At 48.4% G+C, this 16164-nt stretch overlaps 1 protein-coding gene across 5 annotated transcripts in view; it reads right to left on the reverse strand.

Annotated features, from left to right (window-relative positions):
• ENPP6 (ectonucleotide pyrophosphatase/phosphodiesterase 6) overlaps window positions 1-16164 on the reverse strand; it is a 101795-nt gene that overhangs the window by 36202 nt on the left and 49429 nt on the right. For all 5 annotated transcript variants that reach the window (XM_065947587.1, XM_065947586.1, XM_065947585.1 and 2 more), the window contains exons 3-6: window positions 14094-14205; window positions 8564-8705; window positions 6539-6718; window positions 4139-4276 (exon numbers count right to left, since the gene is read on the reverse strand). In XM_065947587.1, the coding sequence (XP_065803659.1) occupies window positions 4139-4276; window positions 6539-6718; window positions 8564-8705; window positions 14094-14205 (572 nt within the window). The remainder of the gene's footprint in view (window positions 1-4138; window positions 4277-6538; window positions 6719-8563; window positions 8706-14093; window positions 14206-16164) is intronic.

The raw sequence follows: 16164 nt of genomic DNA on the forward strand, positions 1-16164 counted from the left end.
CGGCAGAATTCCTCAGAGAAGAGAGAAGAGCTGGAGCAGGGTGCCCAGCGGGTGAGCTTGCTTTTACTTCTTTTTCCTCCCAAGATTGTGTTTGCTGAAGTGCGCCGAGGGTGAGGAGGGCATCGCGTGCCCTCCGACGGCTTACAGTGACGACCCTGGTCTCCGCCAGAAGGCAAGCGGCTTCCAGCCCCCGACACAGGCATGCTGGACCTCCGGCACCCCGGGCCCGCAGGAAACCGCTCTGGCTGCCACTAAAACTCAGGAGCCACGCTCTCCAGCTTGTCTTGATTTCCCCAAGTATTTTGGGCCCGGGCCTAACTGCCACTCAATCCCAGGCCTGAGAATTGAGCCTGGCATTTCATATCCTTTGACGGTTTTTGAAATAAATCTTTCCTCAGGAGACCGATAGGGGCCTTTTTTTGGAATCTGAAGCCTGCATTTGCTGCATTTCTCTCCACACAGATGAGAGTCCGGAGGATCCACAATGAAGCTCCATTGTGTGAAAGTCTCATGATCTTTCACCAGCTTCTGGCCGCATTTGGCCGCCTTTCTGAGCGCGGTGTCAGGAGGGGACACCGTCCAGGAGAGGCCGTGGGAATCAGCCCCTGAAGCTGGGTGGGGACCAGGGGCAGCTGAGGTGTCCGCCCGCCCCTGGACTCCAGCTGGGGGCTAGCTGGGCAAGGACAATGGCCACTGGTGGTCTCAACACCTTTTCTCTGTTGAAATCTCTTCTAGGGCCACTAACAATTAGTCCAGGTGAGAGGTCTGACTTAGCTTTCCTTTCTGGGTACTTAGTCACTGATTTATTAGCCTACAAAGTAAACAATCTGTCAAAAAGATCTTGATGCTGGGAAAGATTGAGGGCAGGAGGATAGGGAGGTGACACAGGATGAGATGGTTGGATGGCATGATTGACTCAATGGACATGAGTCTGAGCAAACTCTGGGAGGTAATGAAGGACAGGGAAACCCGGCGTGCTGCAGTCCATGGGGTTGCAAATAGTCGGACAGGACTGAGCAACTGAACAATAACAACAAGTAATCAAGAACCAGCTGTCTCTATTTACGAATTCATTTCTTAATTTCATATTCCACAAACATGTACTGAGTCTCTGCCATGTAACAGGTTCCACAGAGGAACACTCTGGTCAAGATGCCACAGACCTGCCCTCCAGGAGCTTCCACCCGAGGAAGCATCACTGGGCCTGCCTCCTGAGGATCTTTGGACCACCCTAGACATTGTGACAACTCCAGTGGCTCAGAGGGTGAAGAATCTGCCTGCAGTGCAGGAGACGCAGGAGACGTGGGTTCGATCCCAGGGTCGGGAAGATCCCCTGGAGGAGGGAACTGGCAGCTCACTCCGGTATTTCTGCCTGGAGAACCCCATAGACAGAGGACCCTGGTGGGCTACAGTGCAAAGGGTCTAAAAGGGTCGGACGCGACTGAGGGACCACGCCCTCAGTGACCCTTATCCCCTGACGAGGACATGCAAAGAGACGGCTTACAGAGGATGGTGACCAGGTCTTAGGGGGACAGAGGGGCGGAGGCACCATTTCGGAAGCCCTGTTTCCATGCTTGAAGAAAGGAGCTTGGCAGGTGTGACAGGCTGGGGCTTAACCTCGGCAGGTGACCTGGGTTTTTCGTTTTTGTTTTTTTCCTGCTGCCTCATGGTTAGTCTTCTGGGAAAATGAACACACTCAGCTTCCTGCCCCTGTAGGAGAGGAGGCCAGAGAAGGTACTGGCACTAGTTGGAAATCCAGTCTGTATATTAACTCTCACGATGGGCCTTGGGGGCAGCGGGCCTTGCTTTTATGACGTCAGCAGTCACGCCGGATAATGGTGCCATTTCAGGTGACAAAGTCAATCTGTTTCCCTGCCTTTATCTTTTCAGGAACAGCTCTCCAAGCAACCATTTAAAAAAATAAAAAACAGAAAGTGCTCCATGGCATCTTCCTGTTGGAGCAGCTGCCTAAGAGCCTGCAGAACTTAAGTTGGTGTTTATATGGGAAGGGCATTTTTGCCAAGGAAACCAAATCTTGCATGTTTATGGGATAGCGGTTGTAGGGGAAAAGGAAGGAAAGATGGGATTCTGTTTTATTGGCCCCAACCAGCAGCAATTTGTCCTGACTCAGCTATTTTCATATTTAAGCCAGAAAGAAAAAAAAGGCTCCTATGCTAGCCAAACCTAGACTCAGAGCAGCTGCTTTTAAAGCTGAGAAACCGTCCCGCTGCAGATGCAAACCGAGATCCCTCGCTGGGCACTGGTATGGAGGTTACAGAGCAAACACAGGTTCTGTCACCACGTGGGGAGAGATTTTGCAAATAAGAATGGGGGAGATTAAGAGTCTTGGCACAGAGCAACAGCAGGAGCCTAGAGCGACATTTTCAATTCTCTGTAGTCAAGTAAGTTTAATAAACAGCAGGGAGACATAAAAGAAAAAAAAAAATCTAAGCAGGGAAAGAATGGGTGCTCGCTTTTAGGATTTTTCAGAAGACAGAGTAAAACCCGAATATTAAATCTAAGTATCAGAAATTATCCATTAAAATTAGAAATTATAACTTTTAAAATTATAATTTATGAATTATAAAATTATAAATTTTAACTAGAAATTAAAATCCTTAGATTATTAAATCTAAGGATCAGAGATTATAATTTTCATATGTGAATCTTGAAAATAAAAATCTGTAAATTCAAAGATAGTAAAATGATTAAGATAGTCTCGGAGACTAAGGTACAAAAAAAGACTGACTGAAAGATATCTAAATTTCTCTTAAGGGGACCAGGGACTGCCATGATTTTCTAAAGAAGCATTTATGTTTTTATGCTATATACACTTTGAGTTACAGTAATATATACTGTATATTCATTGCACTTTCCTCTTTGAGTTGACTGCTAGGAAGCTCAGAACCACCTTTGTGAACTAAAGTTCACATCGGGGAATCCCCATTTTCCACACCTGGGTCCCTAAATGTCCATTCATTTGCCTGATCAATATTTCTGCTGATGGCCACCCGCCCTCACTCTGGCAGATTAAATACCAGTCTTAGGTCTGATATAATTGTCCCTTAGTGTTCACAGGGGACTGTTTCCATGACCCCGTTGGGTACCAAAATCCATGGACGCTGAAGTCTCTTATACAAAATGGCATAGCATTTGCATATAAGGACACATCTCCTCCTGTGTATCTTAAATCATCTCTAGATTACTTATGATACTGTAGTCAATGCAATGTGATATAAATAGCTATAAATATAATGGAAATGTGATATAAATAGTTGCCGACACTCAGCAAATTCAAGCTTTGCTTTTTGGAACTTTTGGGACTCTTTTTGTCCCCTGAATATTTCTGCTTTGCGATTGTTTGAATCTACGGATGCACAACCTCAAATTCAACTCTACAGCGACCCTCATGTGCCAACATCTGCCACTCTCTTTTGCTCTCTAGTCTGATCAGTTTGCAGCCCAGTTTCAAGTTCATACCAACAAGGACTCAGGCTCTGTCTGGAAACTGACTATACACAGGACTGCAGATTCCCCTGGAAGGGGGTGGGGAGGTGGGCTTTCCCAGCTGGCCAAGTATCAAGGCTGATGCAAGAGCCGGGTGAGCACAGAGTCCAGGCAGACAAGGAGAAAGCTGCTGAGGTCTTTAGGGCATCAGGCAATCACGGTTTGGACTCAGAAGGCAAGAGAAGCTCTGTAAAATCAAGTTGGCAAACCTGAGACCTGGGTCTGCAGGCGGACTTTTGTTTGCCAATCACTGCTGTTTAAGGTGAAAGCAAAGCGGAGCCTCCCCTGGCTGTTCGATGCCCTAAAGCAATTGCTTTGGTTCACAGTAATTGTTCCACTTTCCACTGAATAGGTTACATTGTACGCCTTGGTAATTGAGTTAAGGCCCATTTGTTAAAATACAAGAAGTCTGGAGTCACAAAGTCTAAACCTTGGCTCTGGGTCGGAGCCTCTCATTTGCATCTGCAGTCATCTGACCAAGCCTTTCAATTGTCTCAAGAAGGAAATAACGCAGCCAATGAGAGACTTGGGTAAGAACAAACATTTTTCAAGTGGAAAAGGTGAGTAATTATTTACATTTGGCGGTTTGATAGAATTTGTATCATGGATGTCTCGTGTGTTTTTTGTTTACCTCAGTTATGAACCATCCTTCGTCAGCCACTAGGGTCAGAGGGGAGACAAACTTCCCTTTCTTGTAATGGAACCTGCTTGGAATGTCTTCCTTCTTGTAGACAGTCATGTGCTCCACTCGCCTCAGTTTGCTATATATCTGTAGAGAGAGCCAAGAAGGACCAGGTTTGCGTTCTCTTTCTTACATATATGTGACCATATATTGGACCTGGTGGAGAGGATCCTCTTATAAAAACTTATTCATGTCAAAAATACTATAGCAAGATTAAAATATGAGTGAGAAATTGGTCTGCCTGGCGTTAAATACCCCCAACATCAAAGAAATGCATTTATTCTTTGACTAGACCTAGAGCATGTCCTACCTACACCTGATTCTAAAAGAACTAGTAGGGACGTCCCTGGCAGTCCAGTAGTTAGGGCTCCATGCTTCCAAAGTAGGGGGGGGCTAGAGTTCGAACTCTGATCAGGGAACTAGGATCCCACATGCCACGTGGCCAAAAAAGAAACATACTAGTAACTGTTTACCATTAATTACACTGCTGATCTGATGAAGGCATAAACCCTGTATGTATTTTCAGTATTTAACAGCAGCTTAAATCTGTATGGCTAAAATTAAAATCAACTGGCTGATACTTAGCCAAATCAGACATTCATTCCTGGGTAGACCTGAATAGAAAATTGAGTTTATCCACTCAACTCTGGAAAATAATGAGTCTTTAGGCTGCTTGGTAGAGAGTTTCTAATGGCCCTGGGAGTTATAATTTCCTATATTAGAAAACCATAATTCTTAAGGAAAGGAGGTGCATCCCCAGAAAGATTTTAGTTAAGTGGAAACTCTGCTGGCACGCAGTGGGTCTCACAAACTCTTGCGTCCATCATGTGACGAGCTGTCACCAAACACAGTCCCTGCTCCTGAATAATCCACCAACCGCTTTAGGCAGCTTGCACCTGCCTGACATACACACCACATTGGAAGCAAGAAACTCCCCAGCTAGCGAGCCGCTGATGCCCTGGCATCCTGGGGCCCAGGTGCCAAGTTGGAGACACAGATGGTGTGCCTTGCCTGCGAAACAGAACTCCTTTGCAAGAAGCCATTGACTGCGGGAGCTGCCAGCGTGGAAAGCATTCTTCCCAGTTTCACACTTACGGAGTTCACGGGAACACTGAACACACATGTTGAGCACCTGAACTTGCTGACCACGGAGCTTGAGAAAAAGGGGGGCGTCTGTGTGGGGAGGGGATGAGGCTGGGGGGAACGGCTATGTGGGCACCGTGTTCCTCAACCCCACAGACAGATCTCAGACTCTTAGGTGGGAGGGAGCAGGCAGGGTTGGGAGGAGGGTCTCTCTCTGGGCCAGAAAGGAGGACACCCCCCGCCCCCCCAGCCTGCACCAGCGCTCCATCAACACCAACCACGTCACTGGGGTGAGGACGGGTGGAGGCACCAGGCCCAGCTGAGGCCCATTCCAGGCTCCCTGTGGGTGGCACCCCCACTGCAGGTGGGGTGGGACCCCCGGAGAAAGATGGCAATTCTCTCCGGGAGTGGGTGGAAGCCCCAGGGCCTGCAACGGGAGATGATCAAGCCACACGGGGCCAAGCGGTCAGCCAGAGGTGCCACTTGCTCCTTTAGCTTCTCAGCATGGTGAGCCAGCCACTCAGACGGAAGTATTGTTTGGAGGGAGGGGTGAGTGGCGGTCTCACCATCCCAGGTGCCCAGTTCCCAGGGGGCAAGGACTGCCACATCCTGTTGGGAATGGCGCTCTCCAGGGGTGATCACTGTCCTTGGTGACCGTCCGCAGCCCCTGCCGTGGGCCCAGCAAGCTTCTCTGTGCTTCAGAGCCACCCAGGAGGGCGGCGATGATGCCGCCAGCTCCTAGGCAGGAGACGCAGCAGGAGGGCCGGTCAAGGAGCCGCTCAGCGGCTGAGGGTTGACGTCCCATCCCAGGCTGACCTATGGCACACTCAGCTTCGCCCCGGGTTCACTGGTCACCTTCTCCTCCCTGAGCCCTGATGGGAACAGGTCAGACTGGCTGCTTTCTTGCAGAGAAGAGCACCCTGGGCAGGCATCCACTGTGCCCAACTGTGCCTGGAATGTGCTGCATGTCGGCCAAGAAGAAAGCAGCCCTGTTAGGGGCTGAGCCCTTGGCAAGCTGAGCACTGCACATCCTTGTCTCGCTTCAGAGCTGCTAACGTTCCGAGCTCATCTCAGACAAGAGAAGACACGAGAGGATGAACCGCCCGACAGAGGTCACCCGGCGAGGGAGGGGCCAGGTGGGTCATCTGTCTCCAGAGTCCTGGCCCCCCGAGGTCACCCTGCATTTCCGCCTTGAAACGATAAAGACCCAGCACAGACACCCCCACCCCCGCCCCCCCGACTTGGCCCACCACCCACCCTTCGTACCTCCGAATGCTTCCCAGGGGCTGGCCACAGGCTCATAATTGGCCCTCGCCCCTTCACCTGCTGCAGATCACGGAGGCTGATGTAGTTATCCAGCTCAATCACTTTGTCTATCCACGAAATATCAGTCATCCCGTGATCTGAGAAGATGATGACGTTAAGGTCGTCCTGCAGCTCCCGTTCCTTGGTGGGGCGGGGGTGGGGCAGGAGAGGCGGTCAGGACGGTGTCCACAGAAGGACCCTCTTAACACCAGCTGTCTTGCAAAGAGGTGTTTTCTCTTCTTTTTTTAATTTTTAATTTTTTTTCACACCAAAAACATTTTGTATTGGGGTAGAGCCAATTAACAATGTTGTGATAGTTTCAGGTGAACAATGAAGGGACTCAGCCGTACATTTATACATGTATCCACTCTCCCCCAAACTCCCCTCCCATCCAGGCTGCCACGTAACACTGAGCGGACTTCCCTGCGCCACACAGTAGGTTTTTGTTGGTTATCTGTTTTAAACATAGCGGTGTGTACCTGACTTTCTCAAAGTCCTTACTTAACTTACAGGCTATATATAGGAGCAAGAGTTCGTCCTCAGTTCTGAATTTAATCATCTACTTGTCTGCCTTGATGCGACACGGCTCAAAATTGTAGCAGAAGCACTTTGGGGAGGGGAGCCCGGGAGCCCATGCTGAACGTGATACATACAGGCTCCAGGTTTTTAAGGTAGCCATTCAGTTTTCATCCTCTTTAGGGCTTGCAAAAAACTCGTGTGGGAAATATGACGACTCTCACTTGCCCGTTTTACACACGTTTGAAGAATCAAGCCCAGGAAAGTTTAAAACATTAATACTTTAAGTCAGACAGAGAAAGTCAAATATCATATGATACCATTTTTATGTGGAATCTAAAAAAAAAATGCTACAAATGAAATTATTTACAAGACAGAATTAGACTCATGGGCATAGAAATCAAACTTACGGCTACCAAAGGGGAAAGTGGAAGGAGAAGGATAAATTAGGAGGTAGGGATTCACATATACACTCCTGTATATAAAATAAACAATAAGGTGGTGGTGGTGGTTTAGTCACTAAGTCGTGTCCAACTCTTTGCAAACCCAGGGACTGTAGCCCACCCGGCTCCTCTATCCACAGGATTCTGCAGGCAAGAATACTGGAGTGGGTTGCCATGCCCTCCTCCAGGGGGTCTTTCTGACTCAGGGGTCGAACCCATGTCTCCTGAGGCTCCTGTTTGGCAGATGTATTCTTTACCACTGGGCCACCTGGGAATACTAAAAATACAAGGGACTATATTCAATACCGGTAATAGCCTATAGTGAAAAAGAACCATATACATATGTGTGTGTGTGTAACTGAATCGCTTTGCCGTACACCTGAAATTAGCACATTGCAAATCAACTATACTGCCTTAAAAAAAATAAAATTAAGAAATAATCCTGTGCTTAAAGTCATTCAGGAAGGGTGTGGCAGGATCATGGAGAGAACCCAGGCCTGGTTTCGAGGCTCCCGGCAACCTGGTGACCAGACTTTAGCCTTGGGGTAAAGCATCGGTCCACCTCACCCGCTGAGCCCGGAGGCTGTGCAGATCAGGTCACTTCAGCACCACTGGCCCGGCTGCTCGGCTGCTCACGGGGGATCTTGGGGTGTTTGGGGAGATGCTGTATGAAGAAAGGGCTTCCCTGGGGGCTCAGCTGGTGAAGAATCCGCCTGTAATGCAGGAGACCTGGGTTCCATCCCTGGGTTGGGAAGATCCCCTGGAGAAGGGAACGGCGACCCGTTCCAGTATTCTGGCCTGGAGAGTTCCAGGGACGGTATAGTCCATGGGGTCGCAAAGAGTCGGACACGACTGATTCACTGCATGAAGAAAAGAGAACCTACCCCCACCCCTGTACCCCCAGACCCTTGAGCTGGCCCAGTCAGCTCTCAGAGCGAGAAAGGCGATGTGGAGGGCTGGGACAGTCTAGGGGACAGAAGAGATGAACAGAGGGGAGGCTAGCCCAGGGGGCCGGGTTTCTGGTCACCTGGATCCACTTGGTCAAGTACGCCATCACGGTGTCCACGGCCTTCACGGCGTCTTTCCTCTGTGGCGACCAGGGTCCGTGATGGTGGCCTTCCACGTCGACACGCTCGTAGTAGATGGCCGCCAGGTCCGCCTGGCCACTCCTGGGGGGCAGCGAGAGAGGTGCGGTTGAGAGAAGCCCCCCAGCCTCCTCTCCTCCCGACCTGCGGCCCCGGTGGGGGCGGGCCTGTAGGCCGAGCACAGCTGACACCCTAAAACAAGCAAGCGGGTTCTCCGAGGGAGAGACAGGACGAGTGCATCTAGGCCGGCCAGTCCCGAGCGCCGTGGTGACGAAAGCCACAGGATGTGCTCCTGTGTCACCTCCCCTCTCAGCTCAATGGGACCCAGGAGTCGGACGAGGTGGCCACAGGCAGGGGACGGTTCTGAAAGGGCTCCTCCCTGCCGGGTGCCATCGGAAGATCAGAGAAAAGAGGAGCGATGATCACTCAAGTAACGGCTGTCCCATTCCTGCTGGCCTTCGGGGAAGCCTCTAAAGGAAACCCTGAGCTGTAGGTATAGCTGACCAGCAAGAGTAAGAGCAAGCTTTACCAGGCCACCTCGCGGGAGGCGGACAGGTTTGTGTTCAAGGCTTGACATCTGCAGACACCCCCAGCATGCTTGTTCCCCGGACACCCAGGATGGCTCAGCTCCAGGGTGGACACAGAGTGAATTCTAGTACTGACCACACTTCCTGCCTCCCAGGAAGACTCGGTTCTGGCCAAATGCCCACTCAGGGCCAGAGTACTGGTGGTACAAACCCAGCTATTTAAGCCTCCACTCGGGGTTGAGACCAAGTGGGAACTAGAGAGATGAACTGGAGCAGGAGGCTGAGGGGGTCTGGGAGGAGAGAAAACACGGGGCCATGTGCCCTCCCTGCCCCGCACAGCGGGGGGCTTCCCACCGTGACTGCCCCCCGGCGGAACCCCCCCAAAGCAGGGGAACAGAACTACATTGGTGAGGATGCTGGTGATGATGGGTGTAGTGGTAACAGCAACTGATAAAAGAGGAAGCGATGCAGCACTGTTTATAATAGCGAGGACATGGAAGCAACCTAGATGCCCATCAGCGGAAGAATGGATAAGGAAGCTGTGGTACATATACACCATGGAATATTACTCAGCCAATAAAAAGAATTCATTTGAATCAGTCCTAATGAGATGGATGAAACTGGAGCCCATTATACAGAGTGAAGTAAGCCAGAAGGATAAAGAACATTACAGCATACTAACACATATATATGGAATTTAGAAAGATGGTAACGATAACCCTATATGCAAAACAGAAAAAGAGACACAGAAGTACAGAACAGACTTTTGAACTCTGTGGGAGAAGGTGAGGGTGGGTTGTTTCGAAAGAACAGCGTGTATATTATCTATGGTGAAACAGATCACCAGCCCAGGTGGGATGCATGAGTCAAGTGCTCGGGCCTGGTGCACTGGGAAGACCCAGAGGAATCGGGTGAAGAGGGAGGTGGGAGGGGGGATCGGGATGGGGAATATGTGTAACTCTATGGCTGATTCATATCAATGTATGACAAAACCCACTGGGGGGGCGGGGGGGAAAGAATGATAAAAAAAAAAAAAAAGAGGAAGCGATGGAAAAGGAATGAAGGCTAACTCCTTTGCTTGGACTTTACAAGGATTAATAACAAATACTCTTGGCAGACTGCCTCATTTATCTCGAAAAACTCTATTTAAACACACAAGGGAGGCAGCAAGGTCTCTCTGGGTCTGGTCTCCCTGACCCTTAGAATGAGAGAACGTGTGTCCTGAATGCCTGCAGCGCCTTGGGCCTTGTGATCTACAGCAGAGGAAAAAAAACCCCAGAGTAGTTCAAGAGCGTGGTTGCATGAACGAACACCCCCCACCCATCCTTCAGGTCTCAGGGAGATGCTGCCCCCTCCAGGAGCATGTCCGCATGCCCAGGCGCAGCTGGGTGGTCCTCCCGGTTGCTCCTGCAGCATTCCTGGTTCATCTCCAGGTTGTGATTCTTCACACTGTGCTCTAATCACCCATTTATGTATCCTTCTCCCCTCTAAATCACAGGGTTCTTTGGCCCTGGGGTGCATTCACGCTCCATCATATCTCAGCTCAGTCTAGGATCTGGTATACTGTAGGAGCTCCGTAACTGTCGGTAGAAGGTATAATAATAGTAAGTGCTCAGTGTGTGTGTGCATGCTAGATCAATTCAGTTGTGTCTGACTCTTTGTGACTTCACGAACTGTAGCCTGCCAGGCTCCTCTGTCCATGGGATTCTCCAGGCAAGAAAACTGGAGTGGGTTGCCATGTCCTCCTCCAGCAGATCTTCCTAACCCAGAGATCGAACCTGTGCCTCCTGCATCTCCCGCATTGCAGGTGGATTTTTTTTATGGCTGAGGCATGGGGGAAAGCTCCAAGTGCTTAAGTCAGGCACTAAGTTGAGGACTTTTTATGCATTATCGGAATTCATCCTTACAGCAACCCTATCAGGTACTAATACCGAAAACAGAGAGTTCAAGATGGTTGTCCACATCACTCAGCTCATAAGAAGCGGAGCCAGCACTGAAACCCCGGTGGGGCTGACTCGACATCTTGACCCAACACCCTGAAAGGACTCAGCAGCCCACACCAATAGGGGAACATTCTGCTTAGCCCAACTGACTTGTGGAAATGGTTCTCATTCGGCTATCGGGTCCCACCATTCCCAAGAAAGCCGGGTATGAGGTGTGGCGACGGCAGCAGTCGCTCTCATTTCCCGGCATGAGTTCTGCTGGATGTGCCTCCAGACTCTGGGTCTGTGGTGAAGAGCGTCCCCAGAGAAAAGCTTTGGCAGATTTTGCAGGTGAGGAAACAGGCCAGAAAGGATGCGAGGAGTTAACTCAGGGCTTCACAGACCTGAGTCATGGCTGCTTAGTCGCTCAGTCGTGTCTGATTTTTTGTGACCGCATGGACTATAGCCTACCAGGCTCCTCTGTCCATGGGAATTCTCTAGGCAAGAGTACTCGAATGGGTTGCCACACCCTCCTCCAGGGGATCTTCCCAACCCAGGGATTGAACCCAGGTCTCCCGCACTGCAGGTGGATTCTGAGTCTGAGCCACTAGGGAACCCCAAGAATACTGAAGAGGGTAGCCTATCTCTTCTCCAGGGGGAGTCGTGGGTAGGACTGGAGACTGTGAACCTTCCACGTGCAAGGTCAGGACACGTTGCTCCATAGCCCAGGCTTTCGAATGTCCACGCCGACGCCATTCACTGCACAGGGATGGAGTCCAGAGCAGGTTCAGCCCAGCATCTTCCTTCTCCACAGTCATAATCACCAAGAGGGCACACCCTTTAACGATACTGTGATGTTCTCATACCCAGAGGTGTATTTCATTCATGGTTTGGAGGATACACGGGTTTCAAGGTAAGGGAAATTGCCGGTCAAGCATGATTTTCTCTTTTTAGAACAAAACAGACTGGTCCCTCTTTAACAAATACCGTGTCCTCTCTCCTCCATGATGTTGTTGTTCAGTTGCTAAGTCAGGTCCAACTCTGTGACCCCACAGACAGCAGCACACCAGGCTTCCCTGTCCTACACTATTTCCTAGAGTTTGCTCAAACTCCTGTCCATTGAGTTGGTGATGCCCTCTAACCCTCGAATCCTCTCTCACCCCCTTCCCCTCCTGCCCTCAATTTTCTTAGCATCAGGGTCTTTGCCAATGAGTCGGCTCTTCACATTCCGTGGCCAAAGTATTGGAGTTTCAGCTTCAGCATCGGTCCTTCCTCCATGGTGGGAACTGTGTTGTTATTATTTGGTCGTTTCTCACAAACAAAATTATCATCATTCATACTCGCTAACATGTGGATGACTAATAACAAATCCCCCTGCCTTTACAGACAGCAGAGAACAAAACATCACGGAGGGTCCCCGTAATGTAGGTGGTGGGAAAAATTCTTACTCGGGAATGGCATTTTCATATCTCTCCGTAAACTTTTTTGAGGCCCATGTTCATTACACTGATGGGCGGATGGCATTTCCTCCACCATGTTTGAACATAAAGGAACTTTCCACAAAATCATGCCCTCAGACATGCCTCCGCGTTTAGCTGCCTTATGTACTTGAGTCTGGAGCATCCCAGACGTGCTGGTCCTCACAGTGCCTCCTATGTTTACCATGCACACCTCCAGGGTGGGGCTTGGACGTGGGGAGAATTTCACAATGTTGACTGGTTGCACTGAAGTTCAATGAAATGCTTTCAGGTCACTAGGTTTTAGACACTGCACCTTAATTCAGCAGCCACTGGCCTGGCTTCTTTAAGGCTGTTTGGCATTTTCATAAATCTCCGTGTGGTCGGAAAGCTAACAAGTCTCACAGGTTTACCTGATGGCTTTGTGTCAGGAAGCTGTCAACCCCAGATGCCAGGAACACTGGAGCTGCGATGCTTGCGATTTGGGGATTTATACGCATGCCTTTTGTGAAAGACGTCTATGTGGGAGCACGTTGATTCATGAGGGACTGGAGTCTTCAAGGGCTGAGCGCGCTTGCCTGTTTGGAGCTTAGCTGACAAATTCTTGGTGGCCAGCTGTTTTCCACATGGGTCTGGTCTCCATCACAGGTCAGCTCATTTGTAACGGAGGGGCCGGGCGAGGAGTGGCGGATAGGAACGCCTACAGATCTGTTTCTGGCCCTTTATAGCCTCCAGCCCAGGAACCATGCCAGAAGGACATGTGGCCATGAGCCCAGTTACCTGAGAGCTATGAGGGGCCCCCGGCCCTGGGCTTTCAGGGACACCCAGATCTCCCATCACCTTAGGATTCTGTCCAGATCTCTTTGCAATGTAAAAAAGTGCAGGATGTCACATCCATTTTCCTTACTGAAGTGGATTGTAAAGAAGGAATTAGGCAGACAGAAATGGAGGCAGTTTAAAGGGATAGTTGAAGTTGTTGACTATTAAAAAAATTCAAGACTTAGAAGTTAAGTCAGTTTCCCCGACTCTACCCTGCTATTCAGGAGAGCTCTACTGACTTCTGTGTTTTTCAAACTGGGTGTGATGATAAGTTGCATGGGGAAGAAGAAAAAAGCTTTTATGTACTAATATGCCAATAGGCTTTGTATGTTTCCAAAGAAGATGGCAGAGTAGGCAGTTTCTCCAAACGTTTTTCTACCACAGATTTTCCCTTTTTTTTTTTTTTTTTTTGCCAAAAACTTATCGATGTCTTCTGAGAGCCAAGCATTCACTATATCATGATTAGAGAAACACTGACATTCACATTGCTTCTCTACTATCCATCAACACAAAGAAGAACGTCCCAAATACCTGGAGACTTCCTTGCTGTCAATTCAGTGTTTCCAAAGACCACCCCTACCTAAAACTTTTCACGCTAGCTGGTAGCAATCACCACGGGAAAGGCTCACCACCTCTCTGAAACACTGGGCCACCTATCCCAAAGGGTTCTTAATCCACTTGCGCATTCTTTATTGGTCCTGGAAACAAGGAAGAACACTGGCATGGCTAAGAATTTGGGACACTCACCTGAAGACGTCAAGAGCACCGCTGACTGCGTTGACAAAATTGGCATCCGTTGGGACAGATTTATACTCGAGGCAGTAAGTAGGTCTGACACCAAGAATCTCAACCTCACAGCCTAAGGAGGAGAAAGATGGTAAATGGTTACTTTCTTCAGTAATCAAGATAGGGTCGTGGGGCAATTTTAGGAAGCAAATAACATTAGTTGAAACGAAAATTTTTTTTCCTTTTTATTAAATAAAAATGTATTAGTGATAGGTATTATATTTAGCTCTAATTTTAAGTGGGTTTTAAAAGTCATTTCTATAGAACACTTGGGTAGGAGGAGAAGGGGGTGACTGAGGGTGAGATGGTCAGATGGCATCACAGACTCAATGGACATTGAGTCAATGGACTTTAAGCAAACTCAGAGATAGAAGGACAGGGAAGCCTGGCGTGTTGCAGTCCATGGGATCGCAAAGAGTTGAATACACCTGAGTGATTGAATGATGAATAACTATACAACATGGTGTCTTATGACAAGAACTAGCAAAATTGGCTAATGGTTATCTTTCTCAGTTTGAAACAATGACAAAAATTAATTAGAACACAAAATGTCTTAATTAAAACTTTTTTTCTATAGAATTTTTACAACTACTAATTCTTCTAGTGTATCTTTGCCTGTTCTAGAATCAAATAGAGAAAGTGAAAGTGAAAGCCACTCAGTCGTGTCTGACTCTTTGCAACCCCGTGGACTATCCAGTCTAGAGTTCTCCAAGCCAGAATACTGGAGTGGGCAGCCTTTCCCTTCTCCAGGGGATCTTCCCAACTAAGGGATCGAACCCAGGTCTCCCGCACTGTAGGCAGATTCTTTACCAGCTGAGCCACAAGGGAAGCCCAGAATCAAGTATAAAGTAGTATCTGACCAGCCTGGGAATAATAATCTGACTGGACTCAGAAGTACCGCACTGATGGAAATGCCTAAAAATCACTGAGTTCAAGCAAGGATTCTAAGCCAAACTCTTGCCTCTTCCAAAATGAAGCAAAAGAATGAAAAGCATTTAGATGTTAGGAGCTGCTGTGGCCTCAGTTTTTTCATCCCAGACCTTGAATAAGTTGAAATGGTTGCCCTGAGAAAGAGACACCAAATCTTATCATCAGAAAATAGAGCAGGAGAGGAATGAGCCAGCCTCAGTTTAAAATAGTTGAGTCTATTTCTTGGGCACCAACTAGGTCACTATGCTCAGACATAGCATCTCCATGCTGTTTTGTTCTAGAATCTAGCCTAGTGGGAGGGGACCTCGTGAAAACAGTGTCAGACTTGAAGTCTAAAGTGAGGTGCCTGTTTACTGGGTGGTAAGGGAGTCAGACACAGGCACATTCAATTCAGATATTGTTTCCTCCTGGAAGCTTTCCTTGAATCCCCAAATAGACTCAGGCGTATAGACTGTGTCTGGCCAATGTGTTGGGGGCTGGAGGTGGAAAGAAAGAGATGCCCGAAGTGATGAGAGCAGTGGAAGCAAGAGTTCAAAGGGAGAAACAGTAAGGTGTGTGGAGACCAGCAGGTACGTAACATTCCCAGGCCGGGAGGAGTCTGGAGGCCAGACGGTGAGCTTTCTTGTAGCCCAGAGAAAAAGAGTCCCATGTAAACTTGGTACAATCATGCCTCCATTTTATCAGGAGGAACTGAGTCAGAAAAGTGGTGAGATTTTCCCACTGCCACAGGGCAAATGTGAGGAGGAGCTAGCATTAGAATCTAGGATTACCTGACTCCAAAACTTTAGGTATTCTTTTAAAATAGTACCTGATGAATTCAGACATGCATGGACAGAAATTATGGAAACTAAGGACAGAGATATTCCCATACTATTTAGATTTACTCAAGTTTATTGAGAAATAAGTCAAAATAAAAGAATCTAAGAATGAACAAGGTAGGGTTTTGAAATAAAGCAGCAGCAAAAGATGAAATCTTAAAAAACAGTTAAGTGTTAATAATAACTATTAACATAGTTATGTGAAAATATTTTTTTGAAAAAATAAGATGCATGTTTTAAAAATGTTTAATATATTAATTTGGATCCAAAGTTCCAAGTTATTT

Source organism: Muntiacus reevesi, chromosome 10, assembly GCF_963930625.1.
Source record: "Muntiacus reevesi chromosome 10, mMunRee1.1, whole genome shotgun sequence".
NCBI classification, from domain to species: Eukaryota; Metazoa; Chordata; class Mammalia; order Artiodactyla; family Cervidae; genus Muntiacus; species Muntiacus reevesi.